Below are 21,234 nucleotides of genomic sequence, written 5' to 3' on the forward strand. Positions count from 1 at the left end.
AGTAATCCGGCTTGGTGGATATCTCGTCGAGCTTCTCTCTCTATTTCTCTCTCGTCCCTCTTCTCTTATCTCTTGCACCGTTTATTTCTTCGAACAATGTGCAGTGACCGAAAAGTTTCCTTGTAGATGACATTTGAGAAAAGCTTCGCTACCCCAAGTTTCCACGGAAGTTCCGAAATCTTTCACCCCGGACGAATGCGTCGGATCTTTCGCAGCTATGTCGCGTGATCTTCCCTTCTCTCTTTCTCCTATCTTTATCCTGGTACGGTTATACTTTTTAATAGTTTTTCGTTCGTCAACAATTCCCGTTGCTCGAGTCGAAACGATGTAATTCGATCAAGAGAGATTCTTCTAGTTTTCTTCCGCGTGCGAAATTCGAGCGAAGGATAAAAACGTTTCCGTTCTACTTTAATTCCAATACAACTGTGAACGGATTCTTTGAGAATCTGTACGGATGCGTCAAATCGGATGAAGGAATTATTAACGGAATTAATAAGTTGAGTAAGTAGAGAGCACGGTGGAGAATACTATTTCCTTTTCACCGGGGAGAGATCATTCTAGCTCCTTATTACGTTCTCCACCCTCCCGAGCAAACTTATTATCTTAAGTCCTTCGGCTCTCCAAGCGAAACGATAACGAGATCGTTACTTTCGAAGTTCCCGCCTCGCGACCACCGCGCTCGATAATTATTTTCTCCTTTCAACGGGCCGGTCGAGTGTATTTCCGAGTGTAGTAGTTTCTTCTTTTCCGAGAGAAGAAAACTTCCCTCGCCCGATCTCCTCCTCCCCCTCTCCCACCCGCGCAAGAAAGAAACGATCGTAAATTTTTTGAAACGAGCTCTCGCGAGCCTTTCGTCTCTCCCTTCTCCTCCTCCTCCTCCTCCTCCTCCTCCATCTTTCTAGGCCACATCTATCCCTGCAAGTCACTTTGTATCGAGATTTTAAATACGTTAACCTACTTCCTCACTCCTAAAGGTAAAGGTATCTATTCCGCCGTTTGATCTCGAACAAAACTCTCCTCCTCTCCATCCCGCAAAGTAGTCCCGACAAGCACGACAAGTCTGTTTCCTCGAGTCGATTTCAATTTATTCGCCCGATGAAAATCGTTTCCCGATTTAAAGTACACAATCCACCGGCTGATGGGATTTTTAATTAATTCCTGCCCGCCCGCCGCTCCAGAAAAAAGGGAGGGAGGGAGGGAGGGGGGAGGAGGGGCTGTGGTAGGTGGAGAAGTAACGATTCCACGGCCGCGTATCGCGTCGCATACATTAAAACGATCATTAACGAGCTCGGTGATGCGTCGAGTGATAGGAGTGGTGTTACGTGGCCGAGATTTAGGTCGCGATTTTTTCTCATTCCGCTTTATTACACCGAGAGAGTACCCGCGTTGTCGAGAGAGTATCGAGCTCCAATGATCTCTCGTGGATGATCCGCGGCTTCGAATCTTTCCTCTTTTTCTTCTTCTCTCCCTTCGTCCCTTCGCCCCGTCTCCTCGATTTCCATCTCGGCGCAACTTTAGTTTCAATTCGCATCGATACCTTGGACACGTACACTTTTGGACGACGGGCATATTTTCGCCGAGCAACGACGGATTTTCTCCGTACATCAACGTCGAACATGAACGAGAAAGTGATGCGTGGGAGGGTTGAATATATCGGACGTGAAAAGATGGAATTTATGGTTTCTCGACGATCTCTTGTTATTTTTCGAGTGATAGTATTCTCACTTTTCTCTCGAAGTAAAATTTCGAAATCGCCAATCTTTATTTTCTTCTCTCGCGAAATAAACAGATTCCACGAGATTAATAGTTAAAAGTTAATGATCCCTCGAAAAGTGATTGGAAAAGAATTGGGCGCGAGAAAAATGACTGTCTCGAATTAACCAATTTCATTCGTAATTAAGTAGACATAGACCGGTCGGACACGCGAGCAACAGTTGGACAGTGTTTAACTTTCACTGTCATCCCACGAACCAGCTCGAAGCTCCCTCTCCCTCCTCCTCCTCTTCCGCACTTTCATTCATCCTATCTGTCCATTGCGAAAACCCTCGTGAGGAGTGTCGATACTGGTCAACCGAAGGGATGTCGCCTGGAAGGGGCCTGGTACGAGAGCGCGATAAATATTTTTTTCATCGGGGAACCGCGCGAAAAGTTTGGTCAAAGGCAAGGGAGCTCGAAGCAGAAGGGAAGTAGGCAGGTTGTTGATTAAACGTTGCGCCGGCGAAACGTATTATTACTCGGGGGGTAGTACGACGCTTCTGAACTGCAATCCTCTGAACTCGCTCGCCCGCAGAGGGGAGGGATGGTTCCTGGTTGCTCGACTTTTTTCCTCGAACGAGGCGCAGATTCTCGTTTTTTTTCTCTCTCTCTCTCTCTCTCTCTCCCCTCCTCGAGGATCCCGAGTCCGTCCTCGACTCGGGGAAAAATGTGAAAGTTCGCCGCTATCCTCCATTCTCTCCTGTTGCGCACACGAATGTACACGCGTCTGTATTCGTGGAATGGACGCGCGCGTGTATATACACGCTTCGTTGTTGGGATCTGTCCTTTGCTCCGTTTCGTGGCCGCTTTGCTTGCAAAAGATAGGAGAAGGTAATAAGCGGATTTCGCGGCGGCCATTCGCAAACTGGAAACGCGACCCTGGTTGTTCCGCGAGGGGGTGAATTAAAACAGCGTGACGCGGGTCCATCGAAGGGGGAGAGGGAAAAAGAGATTCGACGGGGATCCCGCGAGTTCAAGGTACTTAGGATTCGTCACGAGCAGATCAGGCGGAAGAGAAGTTAATCCTCTTTGGGAATAATTATTCCGGGGCGACCGTCCTTGAAGGGACCCTGCCCTTTCGAGGGGGCGCCCCCTTTCCCTCCCCCTCTTCCTTGGTGTTTGGTATCGATGATAATCGGATGAAGAAACGGGTGGTTAGAGTCGAAGACAAGTTTGCGTCTCTGTCTTTCCTTCCTCGATTCTTGGTCCTTCTTCGGTTTCGTAGTTTAAAGGAAAGATGAGTGGTTCGTTTATTGGAAATTTTGTTACGTGTTTTTTCAGAGAGTGAGATAAATGGAAGAATTATTATGGTCGAATAAGGGGTTAATTTGAATAATTTCGATTAATTTAATCGGAGAGAGAGAGTAGTAGATTGAGGGGATAGGTGTAAGTAATGATGTTCTCGTTTCTATTTTTTTCTTGTTTGAGGAAAAGAAACACTTTGTATTAAACGTTCTCCGTTTTTTATTCCATTCGCTTCGTAAATTTAAAATATAAAATGCGGAGGGAAACTGATTTATTTACTTCGGTTTATACTTTCTCATCTTTGACGAAAAAGGAAGAAACTTTTTACAGGAAAAATTCTCATAAAAACTAGTAGAATCACATAGATCAAAGAGTTTCTTCTTCTGGAAATATTAATTTTCGGTGTTAAATTTCTCAGCACATATCTCTGTACACGTGAATACCACTTTCACTGACAGACGTGGAACATCAAGGTAAACGAACGATATCCAATTAACTTTTCATAATTCCAATTTTTTGCAAAAATTAAACAAATACACATACACATATTTATATACTATTTGAATCAAAAAGTGCATTTTTTTCATTGCTTTTCATTTATTCGTGGATGAAAACGAGATAATCAACAATCAGAGAATCAATATTGAATTAATTCGAAATATTATCTTTACATCGCATCTTCTTCTCGATCGTACACTTACGCGAAGATATTCAACGAAAATTGATTAGAATCGCGATCAATGAAAAGTGGATGTATCTCTGTGGAGCAGAAAGGGGAGGAGACGATCGCTCGTCACCGTTCGGAAGGAATTAGGTGGCCGAATTCGCGAGTAACAAGGGATGTTTACATCGAAACGCTTTTAAATCCCGGTCGACGAGTCCGCCGGCCCCATCCAGCCCCCCTCCCCGTTCTGAGGATTCCAGCAACCCGTCACACCCTCTGATGCCGTTGACAAACGAGCGAGATAGGAAAGTAGGTGACTCGGACCACTTTCATCCCTTGCGTTCACCTAGGCGTGTGTGCACGCTTCTTCTCGCTTCGCTGCAAATACAGAAAAACCGTGAGAGGGAGAGAAAGGAAGCCTTCGAGTTTTTCCTCGCCACTATTTGATATTTGCCGCGTCCTCCTCCATCAGATTTTCTTTTTTTCTTTTTTTTTTTTTGCAAAACCTCTGCTCGAAATATAATTCCGCCATCCAGTGTTCGTTGAATACATTGGAGAAGGGTAGAAGAGATTGTTTCTAATCTTTGCAAAGTTGTATATGTGGGAAGATTTTTCGAGATCGTTCAAGAGAAATGTTACTGAATACTGGAATTACATTGGACATTTGGACAATTCAATCTTGCGAAGATATGAAAATAGTTTTATTCGTGAAATTTTTGTATCATTTTCTGAATTTTTGCCTCTCCGATGTAATCAAATAAATGAGATTGTTTCGTTAAGTATATTAGAGTATCTATTAGAAAATTTTTTTAAGGGGTTCAAGAAGCGAATGTTGAAATAAAGTCAGGAAGATCGATATAGGAAATGTAACGTAATATCACGGTAACGATCGCAACAATTATCGCGTTAATCGCCAAATTCCCGATTTCATAGAAAATTATTATTCATACCGAATAATACCGCGTCAGTACACCAATAGCTCCAATTTCCCCTAAATGTAGAAAGCATCGAAATTCCCGTTGTATTATTAACCAATCGATTATCCATTGAATTATTCACGCGATTTGCTTCGGTGTGACCCGTCGTTAAAGATTAATTTTTCCAAAACTCCACTCTCGTCCATAATTTTTCTCACCATCGAATTCTCCTATATATTTTACTGTGATTACTGTTGAAAAGGTAATCGAAACTCGGGAACAAAAACAACTTAATATCCGTCCGTCGATGATTCGGAGAATCGAATATCGCGAGACGCTCGTTTAATTAACGATGACCAACGTGGCAATTTTTCAGAAACGATCGAAGGAAAAAAAAAAAAAGGAAAAATCGAGGGTATCGTTTTAAACGACGAAACATTTTCCCAATACTCGATACTCGTATTTTCCAAAGCGATCGCCGCCATTGTGATACGCACTCGATCGCTTCCTATTCTCTTTCTTCTCCGGCCGGGTTAATCGGCTGTGTTCATCGCGAGCCGCGTACAGTACGCAATTCCAGCGTGAATTTCGTGCGTTTCGAAACGCCAAGCGATCTAAAGTATCGACATTATTAATTAACGCCACCGTGAAATTTTGTATAATAGTTCCGGGAATGGACGTAGATTATTACAAAGCCTGGAGTGACTCTCGTTGTTCCCGAAAATTAACTATGCGTCTGACAAAGAATGGGAGGGGATGTTTAAATCGGTGAAATTTCGTGGAATATATATATATAGGGGAGGATCCATAGTAGATTATTTGGTTAATACTTGGGAATTTGAATTAAATTTATAGGAAAATTAATTTTATCGATCGAGTCTAGAAATTTCGATCATAATAAAAACAGAGGATATCGAAATATTATATTAATTTATCATTTCATTTTCCTCTCTCTGTTTAACTTGAGATCTCAGATAATTATTTTTCAATCGAGTTGACTTAATTTTTCACGATGTTAAATTTTTTTTTCCTCCTCCGAATTGATATATTTTCTCTCTCCTTTCTTTACTTCCGCGGATTAAATCGGAAGTAAACATTTATGAACTGTTACGCATTTAGCTACACTTTAGCTCGGTTTAACGACAACTGATATTTAACGTAGAAAATTCTCTCTCTCTCTTTCCCTCACTCGGATGAAGTTGATTTCGAAACGATTCTATTTTCAATCTCCCCAGAGAGGATAAAGTCAAAAGGCAGCTCGCTAAATAATAAAATTTAGATGGAAAACGTTATAACGACGTAATTACGCAACGCTTTTACGAAGGAAGAAGTTCTTCTCCCCGATGTTCCTTTCATCTATGCATACACACAAACTTCTGACTTCAAATAATACAGAAATTTGTTTGTCGTTTAGATATTTTGTTACACAACAATTTCGAATATAATCCTTTATTAAAATATTTCATTCAAATTTCATCAATCTTTCCGCGTTAATTTTAACTCGATCTCTATAATTTGTAAAGCGTGTTTTTAAAATTATCGCGCGTGCAATGAAACGTTAGATGGTATAATTGAAAGTAAAGCGATTTTCGTGAAATTTTATCTCGTTCCTTGGCGAAGATTACACAAATGCCTCGGGTACATGGTCGACAGAGAATTGAGGTTTCTATCTCGGTGAACACAGACATGTCGGTCGACATGCATTGGGTTTCCGTGCTGTACACGAGTCGTTAATTAATCCCTCGTTACCGTGCGTATGCTACACCCCCAAGATCTGCGTTAACAGAGGTAACCAGAGGTTTGACCGTCAAATCGCGTTTAAATACGCGTCCTTTTCGTGGCTGTTTAAGCTGTGTGCGCTTCCCAAGAGCAATTGCGCTCTCCGCCGTTTCATGGCAATTTCAACAGGTTCCCCATTGGTGAGGCCACACAACCGTATCCAGAAATAATCATCAAAGGTTCCCCACTCTGTGAAATGAACTTCTAATTCGGTTGAATTTGAGATACCACTCCACTTGATCTTCGAATCTTCGAGTGATTATACACCACGCTTCTTAAACCTTCTTTCCTCTATTTTTCAGAAAATTATCTCATCTTACGTAATCTTGAAATCGAAACTCTTCGCGTCGGAACAATGAACATGGAGTTATTGTTGGAATAATACAATTGAAACTTAAAATATTTGAGAATTTTTCTTCAACTCCTTATTGTTAAAAATATCAAACTCTCAACAACGTCTAGGTTCTTCTTCCCAAAATGATGCAATTAAAATTTGTTCAACAGTTTTTGTTTAAATGTCGAAATTCGAGAGAAAAAGAAAAATTTGAAATTGTATAAATACGTGAACACGGATCCGCGAGCCATTGGTTTCCTTTGATTACGGATGACGTGGACACGTGTCCAGGGGAAACATTTACTTTCGATATTTCTTTCTATTAAAATGGGCGAATATGATTAACGCAACGATCGGCGACACGACGCATTGTGCAATGATTTATAGCCTCGCGCCGGCACGCTCGTATCGCGCGTTATCGCCATCCGCCAGTTCCCTGTGTTCGGTTCCCGGCCGATCGATGGAAAATGTGTGGAAATGCGCATTGCATCAGACCCCACAGAGCGTGTCTCATTTAAGATAGACACGTACGATTTCCAGTGTGACGTGTTAATACAACGATAGCATCGCCGCATCACAATGTGTCGCCCCCCGCTCCGACAACGTATCAGACAGATATTTTTCATAAAGATTTCCGCGATGCGCGCCAGGCTTTGATGTGATGACGCGGGTTCACGTCACATTCGAAAGGAATGAAAATTTATGGGTGACATTTTGCGGCTTTAAAAATGTTATTCCTCTTGTATTTCTCGCGTCGTTTAATTTACTCATTAAGAAATCATCGTTTTAAGATTAGGTAACCTAGATTGTTACAATTCCTTCCTTTCTTTCGTTCAGTTGATAGATCATCTGTTAATTTTAACAGATTTTTCAATTCTAATACATAGATCAAATACTATAATCGTTTATAATTGTCCAAGGAAAATTTACTTTTATTGAAATGAAAATACAAGGATTCTCCGAAAATTGTGTTATACTTGACTAATTTCTCTTGATCTTATCTATTGGATGAAAAACAGTCCAATTTCCCGAATCGATCTAACGATATACTTGCGAGAGAAACGTTAAATCATGGAAAATCGGTCCCCGGATATAATCCAAATGGTAAATGGATGATTGCTCGAAATTGTATCGGCACAATGGCCGTGATTATTTTTGGTCAATTCGGTTCCCCTAATCAGCGGCAATCAAAGGCGGCTAATTGCAACGGCGTTACGTCGAAATCAATGCCTTCTCAGTCGCGGGTTTACGTTTTAATTGAAACGGTGCAAACTGGTCTTAATGGTGTTTCTGTTGTACGCGATTGAATGGGACATCACAATGGTATCCTTACCGTCAATTCACCCGCGCCTCCCCCACACTTCCAACCCCTCCCTCCCCCCTTGCTTCGTGACACGGCAAACGGTTGTTGAATGCGCTACCTCCTGCCCGCCGTGATCGAGTTTACGTCGTTATTGAATTTCTACGTGCCGCGCAACCGTAGACGCGTGATTAGAGGTCTCCCTTTTGCGCTATTTTTCTCTCCATTGAATAACATCCATCTCGAGAAAGAAATATAGCGCAGCCCTTTCTTCCTCCTTCATATTCTATGAATATCCGTTTCATATTATATTTCATTCACCAGCTTTTATTCGATTATTAATTTCAATTACGAAATTATCTTTGACGATCTCAAATTGCGATATATCTCTTCGCATATATTTTCAACAAGTTGGATGAAAAATCTTGCGCGAGAAAAGAAAATATTCTCGTTTCTCGTGCAAAGGAAAAAACTGCCAAATGAAATGATTAAATTCACATTTTCTCGCTCAATCCAATAATTGTATCGCCCTCTTTGAATTATTAAACAGGCATTTCCCCCATTTTGACAAATATCAAATCCCTCTTCCCTTCCCCCCGTATTTCCAAGTCGGAATAATATCCCCGCGAATGCAAACTCGAATCGAAATTGTACTCGTTACTTGATTAAACACGCTCTAACATTCCTTCCTTACGTACATATGCTCTCTCTCTCTTTCTCTTTCAGAGAGACACGTAACCGGAAACAGATTCCGCAGTTCGTTCCAATTTTAGTCGAACCCATACAGGAACTTACGAGGCCGGCTCCCTAGCAGTGACTTGGAGGGATGTGTTGTACTTGGAGATATATATCTCGCGAAATTGGAGAGGGATAAGATTTTTAGGGTGGAATTTTTACGGGCGCCAGCCGAAATCTCGGCTCGATAAAAAAGTGCTCGGCACCGGTTTCTCCAACGCCCTCCTTTATTACCTAATACTCGTGAGACTCGGTCACCGGGATATCCCGATTCCCATTTTTCTTCCCTCTCGTCTTCCGATTCGTCGATTCAATCATCGATGGGCTCAATGATCGATCGATCAAACGAATTTCGCGATAACGAGCCGCAAAATGACGATTTTTTTTCTTTTCTCTTTCTCTCTCTCTCGTCAATCTCTCGTCTTAGATCTTAGATTCATCGATCGATTCGAAGAACGATTCTGCATCATACGCGTTCCATTTCGTTTTTATTATACGTGTCATCACGGATGAATGAATGAAACCGTGGCCTTTTTTTTTTTTTTATCCTTCTTCTATCGATGAAATGCGCTCGACGAGAAATAAAGAAAATTATTAAACGGTTATCTGGTAATATACGGTCTTTTACGATGCGAGTTTCGAATGAAATATGTAGAATCATAAAAGATTCATTACGAAGATTTCTAATCATTTGGAATAACAACGAGTTACGTGTGTATCTCGTGTATCGATTCTTTTTTTTTTTTTTTTTTTTAATGATTCTACGTAGAAGTAGAAATCGAAGAGATAAAAATAAAGTCGTTTGCTTTTACAAAGATTTCTCTCGAGATCTGATGAATTGCAAAGATTTTTTCGAATCCATAATCTCACGGATTTCTTCGGAGTAAGAATTATTATTCGTCAGAATTCGGGTACGAAATTAGGGTCTGCGGTTTCCCCTCGAAAAGAGAGAGAGAGAAAAAAAGGAAACAGGGTGAAACGATGACGAAGGAAAAAATCAATATCGACGATTTACTTTTTTCAACAGAGTCGACGAACTATGGAGGCGGGCACGGTCGAAGGAAAAATATAAACGTACAATCGAGGCACAACTTCCGCGTAGCGCGCCATCGGGTTTAAAAGAGCGCCGAGCATTTCGGGCTTCTGAATAAAAGGCGAGTCCTGATAATGTGCATCAAAGGCGCGGGGAGAGTAAAAATAGAGAAGCGTGCTTAAGCCACGCGTGCACTTGTCGGGCGTCGATGCTTTCATCTTCGCGTTCAAAGAGCGACTCGTAAACGTTTGATGCCACAGGATCAATAAATGTATCGTACCTCCGTCCGAAAGCCGACACATCAGCATCGAATTTCCGCCAAAAGAACGGAATTCCTACGTGGAGAGATTTTTTCTTTTTTTTTTTCCCCATTTTCCTTTATATCTCCTTTCCTTTCTCTTCTCCGTTTCCCCCCTTTTCCGGCTCAAACGGGTAAGAGACAACGTTTCCATCGCTGTGAAATGTTCGCCATTAGATGATTTTTCTTTCTTCTTTTCTTTCTTTCTCTCTCTCTTTTTTTTTCACGTTTACTCGTCACGAGTTTTCGCGGTTGATGTACGATCAACCGATGTTTCGAGATTGAAAGAAGAATTATCTTATACCAGTATCTTTTCCTATTTATTATACAAATATCGCAGTACAGAAAACGTTAACGTCTTAGGATTATTATTTTGCTTATTCATTTTTTTTGTTACTTTATCTTTCGTCCACGGTTTGAGCGTAATTGAAGGTAATAAAAGTCAGAACGGCAGAACGAATAAAGATAAAGGGGAAAAAAAGAAGAGAAAAAAAAAGAGAGAAAAGATTTAAAACTCCCCCGTTTGATTTAATTGAACGCGTTTAAAGAAGGTTATCTAAATAACGCAATTTTCTTCGGGAGTCGTAACACGGGACGCGTAAAGATAATTCGGAAATAATCGGGGCGAGTTTAAACGGCGGTAGTTCGCCGTGCAACGGAGTTCGGTAAATTCTCTGGTAATCCCCTAAAGTCGCAAGTCCAACAGTTTAAGTCAGTGGAGTAGCTCTAAGGAAGGGAAGGAGGTAAATCGCGGCCGCCTCGGTGAATGTAATGGGTTGGATTTAGGGCGATAGCGAAAGGTGTATCGAACTTTTGGTTATTAAATCGGGACCCAGATTGGGAGAAGTATGCGCATTGGAAACAAAAATTCAAATAATAATAAATTATCTTAGCTTCCTATCCGTCGAGATTGTAATTAATCATTATTTCAATTGGCACCTAATCACGATAATTACGTCGAGCATTCTATTCTTGGACATTGATTTGGAAACGATTTAAAAAAATGATTTCACGAATTGATACTGAACGAAGGGAATGTCGAACCTTCTTTTGTGACTTTAGAAAGGAGAGTAAAAAGGGAGGGAGGGGTGGGAAAAATGTATATAAGAGTAGTAAGACGATGACGGAAATTCTGTTCGTGAGAATGGCGCCGGGATTCGATCTAGTTAGCCTTGAACCACCACTACACCATTCAAAATACTTATTCTTCGGGCTCGTGGAGCTCCTTTTCTTTCGAACTATTCAACGTTTTACCACGCGCGAGCAGATGTATGATGATTACAATTCAAAGGGAGAGCACAATGCTGCCGAGGTCCTCCATTTAGGTCGGGTAAACTTTCATTGTTTCGGAGGATGCACCGGCTAACGAGGAAAAGAGATCCCTGACCATTTAAATATATAAGGCAACGACATCTATTATTATATCATGGTCATTTGTACACGGGGGTGGGGAGGAAGTATCTGGCTAAAAATCCGAGAATTCGCGTGATCGAAGGGGATCCGGCCACGGCCGGTTGGTCCAGTTGCAATCAGTCTTTGTCGACGTTAACAATAGGAGAGGAGAGATCCTGCTGACAAAACGTTGAAACTCTTTCCAAAAGAGAAATAATTCTTTCTTAAGAAGAGATGTCTACTACTCGTACAATTTCAGAATTAAAGATGCACAAGGGAAGCCTCTGGTAATTGAAAATATTCTTTTTAGACTTTAGTGGAAAAAAAAGGAGCTTCTGCGTGCATCAAATTTTGTTTAATTCTCTCTCTAAACAAGTGCCGCTTCTACTTTGAATTAATACAAACGTGGCATTGTTTAATTAATCATTTTCATCGAACAGTTCAAATACGATGAAAATCTTATTTTTCATATTCCGTTTCAAAAAAACTCTATGAAAAAGATACTCGCGCAAAACTTATACTCTCTCTCTCTCTTCCTCCGTGCGAAATATTCGAAAAAAGATCTCCATTTTCCAATAAAACCGTATAAAGTTTAAAGCCAAATGCATCGATCGCATCCTTTTCACGACACAAAGAATACAGAATCACAGAAAGCCGGACAAACGGCCAACGGATTTAAATTCTCCCCTCTCCGTTGAATCCGCGTATTAGCTTGATTGGGGGAGAGGGAGTGAAATGTTGTTGGCAAAAAAAAAAAAAAAAAAAAAGAAAAAAAAGAAAAGGGATCTTTATATCGGTCGATATACGCGTACATGCGTGCAATCTACGTGGCGGAGAGCACGTAGCGAATTTGTAGGATTCGCGGTATTTACGCGGCCGTGTAAAAGCCAGGTTGAGTAAGGTAGGGTAGGGTCAGGGCTGGACAGCGCGATAGCGAACCACAGACGAATGTTTGAGCGCCTTACCGCCCTCTCGCCGATAACCTCTTTTCTGTATTTATGACCGGTGACTTAAATTCTGAAACGTCGCCCACTCGGGGGAAATTAGCGCTTGTGCCGCTGTCCACGAGCTCTGCTGCTGCGCCTGCATCCGGCAAGATAGACACAGGGAGGGGATACAGTGAACGTTTTACGTTTTGGTCGTTTTAATCCCCCGATACAAATACGATATCGCGATTGTTTTTTTTGAGCGACGCGACTTTTTTGTTTTTGTTTTTTTTTTTTTGCGATCGATTCTTGCTATTTCGAGGTTCGAGGAAATGGAATAGACGGTGAAATTAATGGGGGAGGGATTTTGAGAGGAGTTTGATCGAGTGTGTGGGTCAAAGTAATCGTGGAAAAACGATAGTTTGCGCGTGGAAGGAAAACGTAAGTGGTCTATTTTCTTTACACGGTTTCTCACGCGTTTCGCTTTCGTAATTTCTTAAGCGTAGAGAGAGAAGAATAATACGGTTAGCTTAACGGTTCAAACGTTCATTAGAATTCATTCTTGGGAACGAATTAAAGCTTCGATCGTAACAATTAGAGCAGTTTCTTTTGCTGCGAAATTTCGTTATTTCCTTTTAGTTGAAGTTTCAATTAACATCGCTGACTAATTGTTTCTTCTTCCCGATGATCAATGTATCAAAAGAAAAAAAAAAGAAAGAAAGAGAGAGAAAAGTTCTTGCCCTCTTGTTAATTTCCGCGAAGGAAATAAAAACAGGTTTGGAAGCGAGGGTAAATTGAAATAGCGTACGGGAAAATTCTTGTTTTGCCACGCCGATGTAAGTGGAAACGATGATGTGAACGAGGGTGGTCGAGGGATTCCTCGAGATGGAGAAAAAATGGGTAGCGAGAGAAGAGGAGAGGAGGCAAGAAAAAGGAAGGAAAAGGGATTCTTCGTGTACCACGACGAGGCTGCTCGTAACCCTCTGAATGATAACCGGTTTCACCCTGTCCATTTCCCGCCCTTTTGCCCTACTTTTCCACCGTGCTTTCCCCTCCTGGACTAACTCTCCTCTTCTTTCTTCAACCCTTTATGCTCTCTCGAACGATTCACCACCGCTTTTTAAACCATCGAGGAGTATTAATCTTGGTCGACCATTCGTGTTCCTTCCTACGAGTACGTGTAGCGGCTCTTTTTGTAATTTTGCCCTGTCATCGTGACTGCGTTTCCCCCTGCTTCTTTTAAACTTTTAAAATACAATCTTAATTTTACTAATCTTTCCTTTCACTTTCCACAATACCACAGGAAGATTTAAATAATTATATTATCGTACAATAATCATTTCCATTAAAAGTCGTTACAAAATATTTAACGTTGAATATAAACGAGAAATTACATACCGTTAATTCCGTTAATATAATTTTTTCCTTTCGCATTAAACGATACAAAAATGTGGGCGTATTTGAACGTGGGTGTAAAAGAGACAGAAACTCGAAAAAGAAAGAGAAAAATAGGTAGAGAGAGAGATTACCGCGCTTGAGAAACGCGGTATGAAATAAAATCGCTGGATATCATTTTATGCAATTTTCGTTCAAGGCATCGCGCCGTTTAAACTCCTCCTTTCTCCGTTTCTCTTTCACCCGTTACTGTCGCGGAGATAGAGGGAACAAAAATTGCGAAACATTTTCTGAACGTTACCGAAACTTTTCGCGACACGTATGCATACATATATATATATATATGTGTGTACACACCTCGTGCTTTTGTAGTCTCATCGGCACAGCATATAGCGGCCGATTAAACTTTCACAATAATTGCGAACGAGCAAAGCGTTCTCCTTGCCATTCCACGCGACAATATTCACGATTTAACGGTTTGGGCCCGTTAAAACTGGCACGCCCACTCACCGACATTTATTCCAATATTTATTTTACCCATTTCTCCCTCCACTACCCCCAACACCTCGCCTCGTCCACCACCCCTGTTCCTCTCGCTCTCCTTCGCCCGTTTTCCGCGTCGGGGGGATGATTATGAGATTAATAGGGATATATCCTCGCCGTGTAAAACGTTCGAGCACCATTGTACCGGGTAATTTATACGTGGCGCGATTAAAGTTTAGAGAAATGTTCATCTTCGGGACTTTTAAATGGATTTTAAGCGAATTCACTGATTCAGGGGCCCGTGTGATTTTTATCCTCTCTTCGTCCTTTTTTTTTTCGTTCTTTTGCTTTTCCTTTTTTGATTTTCTGCTTTTTCTACTTTTTCTCGTTTCCTTTTTTTATGGGAGTTCACGTGAGATATGACAGAGAATGAATATAGAAAATGAGAAATCGGTATATTGTTTAAAACATTATAATTGTTCGACGCAATTTAGGATTTTCTATTCTGGTTATTTCGAAACTTTAAGGCTATTTGATCGATAGCTTCTCTAGTAGAAATGTTTCAAGGATCTATGATAAAAAAGTAAGCACGTACTATTCCAGTACATTAGGTGGAAGGGCAGACTAATTGACTGTCAGAAGGAAATTACCTCTCGATTCATCGAATGTTGACATTAAGAACTGTGACGTACATGCTGACATATACGTATTCAAATGTGTTCATACATATCTTATGTTTCTTTCACGTCATTTGAAACTCTGATACATCATTTTTTTTTTAAAATTAATCCTTAAAAATTTATCGCGTTAAACATTTTACTTGACACGAGTCATTTATTTGCTTCGAAATCTTCCGCAATAAAACTCTTGCTCGTAAAATATTTATTAAGAAAGTGGATAGGATATACTCTTCCCGCGGTAATACCGGATTTTTTTAAAGCCCGAGGATAGTTAATCCAGTTTTCTTCGCGTGACAATTTCATTTTTTTAACTGCGAGAAAGCAAGGTAGAAAGACGCGTATATATCTCGACATTGAAATTTAGATTCCTGCGGATACAATAAAAACTATCCCTAAGAGAAGAGAAACGATGAAAGTATAAACTCGTTGCTAGTAACTTATAAAATTCTAATAATTTTTTAATACTTTATCTCTTCCTCCATTCACCTTTTAACATCTATGATAATCAAGCTCGAATCTTGCGAATCGATATAGCCTTTCGAAATACAGTCCTTTATTAATAATTTTTCACGAAACTTTATATATTCGTCTCAAGCTGAGGAACGAATAGATTCGCGAGATTTCCCGAAACTTCATGGCAATTACAAGCGTGGCCTGTAATATTCCCGTGCAACATCGTGTCCAATCCGACTTCTTCTTCTCCGTGTTATTGAACAAAAGAGAAGGTGAGGTCTCGAGCAGAGACGCTGTCCCCAACTGAAATGTCTCGTTTGCACGACAATGCGCTCATTAACGGGAACGAGCGTAGCGGAGCGTAATAAAATTTCAGCAACTCGGCCTTCCTCTTAGGCCGAGGAAACCCGTTCGACGGAAATGGCACGAGGAAGCGTCAGGATGCTTCAATCCCCCTCCCCTCTCGGACCGAACTGCAGCCAAGGGGAAGTGTTGCAACTTCATTCAAATAAGCGGTAACCCCTTTCGTCCTCGTTTATTTACCCATCTCCTCCAATCCCTTTTCAACCCCCGTTTGACTCCTCCGAATCTGACCATCCTCCCTCGATGTTTCAGATTACTCCTATACTCCCCTCCTCTTCCCTCTTTCATCTCCTGTCTCTCCGTCGAACTCCCTCGTGGAGTTCTTTCACGTCCACGGAATCGGAGCCGAGTTATTTATTCAATTTTCGGGATTCATCCCGTTTTTATTTTCATCCCCGGCACTTTATACACTTGGCTGATTAGCCAGCAAGGCTAACCTGTCTGCGAGCTTCCTCCCATGAGATGAAAGGGGGAGGAGGGGACACAGGAGGGGGATGGGATTAGAAAGAGGGAAGAGAAGCGGGTTGAGTTTCAGGCACCACGAGGTGGAAGGACTTGCGCCAAGGGGTTTGCGTTACTCACCGGATATAGAGAGGTCTAAGCCGAGCCATCACTGAAATTACCAGAGTTTACCTCTTTCGCTGTATTCACCTCCCCCCGTTCCCCCGTTCTATCATTCTGCCTCTTCCACTTATTCCCTTCATTCGTCTTTTTTCTTCCTCTCTTTCTCTATTTTCCTTTTCTTTCTCCCTTCTTCTCTTCTCCCCCAACGACGCCCAATCCCGCGACGCTTCTCCTAGGCGAAATTTCCTCCATGTACGGTGGGCTTTATTACATTGCCATCGTGTTATTAAGATGTTCCCATTTTCCCTTCTCTCTCTCTTTTTCCCTCCCTCCTCTCGAGTATTCTACGCGGTTGAAACGATCCCCTTGTAATTAGTTTCGCCACGAAAGTCGTTTCCAACGAAACGGTTTCTCCGACCTGTCGTTTTCATATTCGATTCGATTCGTAGAACGAAAGTCGCTTTTCCTCTTTCTTTTTTTTTCCCCTCTTCGTTGAATCAGGATCTTTGTTTCAAAACGTCGAGAAACGATCACGTGGAAAGGTTTCACGATCTGGGAAAATCTGTCAATCAACGAACGTTTCGAGGGGCGGAAGGAGTATATATGGAAAACGTCGATGTGCGGCACAGTTTCTCGAAATCGAGCGTAGCTACGTTATGCTTGAAACGTTTCTGTCCTCGAGAAAACTTTTCAATATGGAGGCCACGTGCAAGACTCTTTATATTTGTATCAGTCTCTCGATTTCGTTCCCCTGGATGATAACTGTGAATCGATCCAAATACACGTTCCCTTTGGATCCGCGAAATTGTAACCGAGTCGATGGATTCGATTCTGACGTGAACATTTTCTACAAATCTTTCCTGCTCGTGCTGTTAAAACGATAAATTTTTAGATGTCTTATCTTTTTTTCTTTTTCTTTTTTAGCTCGTAGTAACATTATTCGAATTAATAAATTACGCGTAAAACGGGAGGGAAAAAAAGTTAATTCGTATTATCACTTATGTCTGGATAATCTTTTTTTCATAAATTTTGTTTTATGGAACATTCATAAAATTATAATCACTCTTAAATGCCCGCCGGGCTTTATTCGATCTATATTTAACGAATAATTATGTCGAAATATTACGTGTTCGTTAATGAATTCCAAGTTACCGAAGGATTCCGATTTAATTTACATGCACGTACAATAGATTTTCCAGCGAATTATTTCACGGGATATTAGAATAACGCGGCGTGTTAATAACTTCATCAAACAGGATTTTACGTAACGATATTTCTTTCGCTTCGAAACGTACAAAAGAACGATCCGGTGCAGCGACATTTCGATTGGAATTGACATTACCGATTTGAACAAATATGAAAAATGTCGCCGATGAAAAGATCTTTCCCGTGGAAACGACGTCGTGTGCCCGACACGGACCATTCATATTTTATCAGCCTCCTTATCAATTTCTTAACCACGAATGTGCCATTTTTCAGCAGCCGTCTTTCTCATGTATATATATATATATATATATATATATATATATATATATATATTCCATTTCTCCTCCCCAGTTCTTTCCTCCCCAAAACACGGTTTGAAAAGAGCATTATTCCCGGGCGCATTTTTGTGCTCGTGAATCTACAAAGTAAACATATTTTGAGACGTATGCTTTCAAGATCCGACAAAGCTAAAATTTATTAACCATTAACGTCGCAAAGAAGATTAAAATAAGAGAAAAGATTTAAAAAGGATTTAAAAAGAGTTAATAAATAAAATGTATAAACGTCGTTTTTAATATTTTGTGTCTGGATTTTTCGTTTCTAAAGAATATTTTAGGATGTATCAATAATATTAACAATTTGTTTTTTGAAGGAAAATTGTTTGGTTAACAATTGATGCGCTGTTTTATCTTTGTGAACATGGATACTCGTCATTTTGCACGGTTGCTTTGGCGTTAAGGTCTTTTAGCAAAATTTATTTTGCCGGTCTGTTAACAAAATTTATTGAAAATATGATAACGAGTTTCGATGCGTTTTCGCAAAGGAAATAAATATCGTTCCTGTTTCCTGTACGTTCCATTTTTCATGCCAAATATGAACACGTACGGTGTTGTGTGCAACCATGTTGACGTAAATGTGTGTCGATCAATAGCCGTTTGTAAAAACTTTATATATATCTAGAAATTCAGATTTCTCGTTTAGGAGAAGTTATTGAGTTCGAAATACAGAAAAAAAATATTCTAATTCCGTTGTTTAAAATTAAAAATTGTACTTTGACGTAATATTTGTTCGATATTTTACACCGATTATTCAAAACTCGGGAAAAACACGCTTCGACGTAGTCATTATCGAAATAAGTTTGCAACTTCTTAAACTTTTAAATAAATAACTGAATTAGAAGACAATTTTTCAAAAACCGAGGGGAATGGAAGCGTGTTTTTATGCAATATATTCTGTAACACGTGAAAATCAAACTTTAATGATGAATGGATAATACGAAAACAGTGAAAAAAGTTTATATGAACACGTTTTGTTAGAATATTTTTCAAATTATAATCAATATATATCAATTACAATAATTATATCGTACACTATACTAATATTAATAATTTTTAATAATATATATTTAAAAATTATTAATTATTAATTATTTAAATAATTCTTAACAATATTAAACGATATAATTGAAATGGAAAAGGCGAACTATAAGGAGAGAATGTATATGTTATGTATATACACTCGCGATAGCTTCGACTAAATTCAAAACAATAGCGGTGTTATTGGAAGGAGACGAATAATATTCAGTACGACTTTAACTTTCGACGCGTTCGGAACGTTATTACGTATCGTGCTATATAATAGATACGCATAAAAATTCAATTTTATTTCATTCGTCATACGTTTTTATGATTTTTTACCATCGTATATACTATGTATATACGATTCCTTTATACATTAGATTTAAAATTGATACTCGTGCGCCACCTCGTACGTAAAAATCGTATTAATTAGTAATTTCGCTGCGCGCGCATACTCCCGCGCAACCGCCATTAAAAGTAGTTCGCGTCGTTCGTCAAGACACACGTTAATAATCTGCTCGTTTTCTCAGTTTTTAAAGTTAAAAGTGCGTAAATCAAATAGTGCGAATGAAATAAATGTGTGACTTTAGACCAGTGTCCGTTATATCATTCCATTCGTGATGGTTGTAGACCTGTGTTCGCGTTTCGAGCAATTTTTAATATGGTAAGCAACTACTGCGCATTACTTTTATTACAACATAAAAATCGTTATAATTTACGCAGTTATATTAACCAAAGCGCACGTTTCCGCGAATTTCGTCGAATTTTTTCGATATATTTTGCGTCGTATCATTAACATTACGTTCACACGCCAGGGAACTGTTTATATTTATATACGATATAACGGCAGCATATGTTCGTCGCAATTTTACGAATCGATGACTAATGCGCGATAACTTTTTTCTCGTTACAGATGGTGACAAGGACAAAGAAGATATTCGTCGGTGGGCTATCGGCACCGACGACGCTGGAGGACGTGAAAAACTACTTCGAGCAGTTCGGCCCGGTGAGTACGCATACCAAATGATTCTGATTAATGATGGTGCACGTAAATCACGACCGTAATACTGCCACGAGGCTCACGGTGACAAACATTCGACATCGAAATCGTATATCATCGACGGTTTGTCGCGTGTCAGAACTTGCTCGCGGTCGAAATCATCGAGCGTGTTGCTTGCTCGGTTTTCTCGTCACGGTGCAGGTGGACAACCTGCCAGTAATCATTGTCGCGAGATTGTACGAATCATTATTATTTTCGGATATCGATGCTCGATCGATATGATTCAGCGTTTTGCTTATTTCACTTCTCTAATCCGGCCTAAACGCAAAATTTGACGGGGTTATATTGGTAGGGAATGGAAATGAAAAGCTTGCATTTCGCGTTCGATTCGCGTTCGATTCGCGTTCGCGTTTTATTGTTTCAGCGTTTCGATGCGTTTGCATCTGGTTTTATTGTTTCGATACTTTAATGATGCGTCGTTTAAGTCGTGTATTTCATCGATGAAATAAAAGATGAAAAATAGAAATTATCGAGGAATTGAATTCATTAGAAATAATACTTAGATATACTTAGATATTTAGATTAGTTTAGATATCTCTCAATAATAAAAGTCTTTAATTTCTGAATTAATGAATTAATTTTTTACATTCCAAGCTTATACATTGTTAATCAATTCCAAAGTATCTTATATAACTCTTTACATATAAATACAGCTTAGGAATGCAAAGAATTAAAGATTGGACCGTAGATTTTCTTTTTTTCCTTATTAACTAAATTTAATATATTCCCAACGGAAATATATTAAATAAATCCATCTTAAGGATTACTTAATACTTACTCAAAATACATCAATCGCGATCGTAATACATGTAATCGTATCTCATTTTATCGCGATTCTCCCTTCTCGATATTCGTCTCACGATTGAATACGGCGGCAAATACGTCGTGGTCCAATCGGAATTTTGGCAGTTAAACCGGTGGCCGCGTTAAATCCCATTCCCCGTCCCCGCTGTACTTCCGGAATACTCTCGAGACGCCCCTCTCGTCGCGCCTGTTAAGTGATTACGAATCGGTAGGAGGACCACCTGAGACGAGGATTTCTGCTAATTAGCCTTTATCGACCCTTGGCGAGACTGCGGCGGACCATTACGCGTTATTGTGCGAACTTCTCCGGGGCTTCTATCGCCACCCGATAATAGCCGTCGCGATTCATCGGGCCACGGTGTATGAGACAGATAATGGTACTTGGGTTTGATTTATGATCCGGTGCCAGTCGGCCGACCGAAATCGTTCCACGTTCTGGCGAGATAACGTAAATAGAATTAACGGTTCGGTAATTGGTAATAATGGCTAC

At 40.2% G+C, this 21,234-nt stretch overlaps 1 protein-coding gene across 25 annotated transcripts in view; it reads left to right on the forward strand.

Moving 5' to 3' along the window:
* LOC551123 (RNA-binding protein Musashi homolog Rbp6) overlaps positions 1-21,234 on the forward strand; it is a 739,303-nt gene that overhangs the window by 507,378 nt on the left and 210,691 nt on the right. For 23 of the 25 annotated variants that reach the window (XM_026439281.1, XM_026439282.1, XM_026439266.1 and 20 more), the window contains one exon: positions 19,794-19,886. In XM_026439281.1, coding sequence (XP_026295066.1) covers positions 19,794-19,886 — 93 coding nt within the window. Of the gene's footprint in view, positions 1-19,107; positions 19,545-19,793; positions 19,887-21,234 lie in introns of those variants that run through there. The other 2 variants (XM_016910663.2, XM_006563747.3) reach the window with 2 other exon arrangements.

Source organism: Apis mellifera, linkage group LG2 (assembly GCF_003254395.2).
Source record: "Apis mellifera strain DH4 linkage group LG2, Amel_HAv3.1, whole genome shotgun sequence".
Taxonomy (NCBI): domain Eukaryota; kingdom Metazoa; phylum Arthropoda; class Insecta; order Hymenoptera; family Apidae; genus Apis; species Apis mellifera.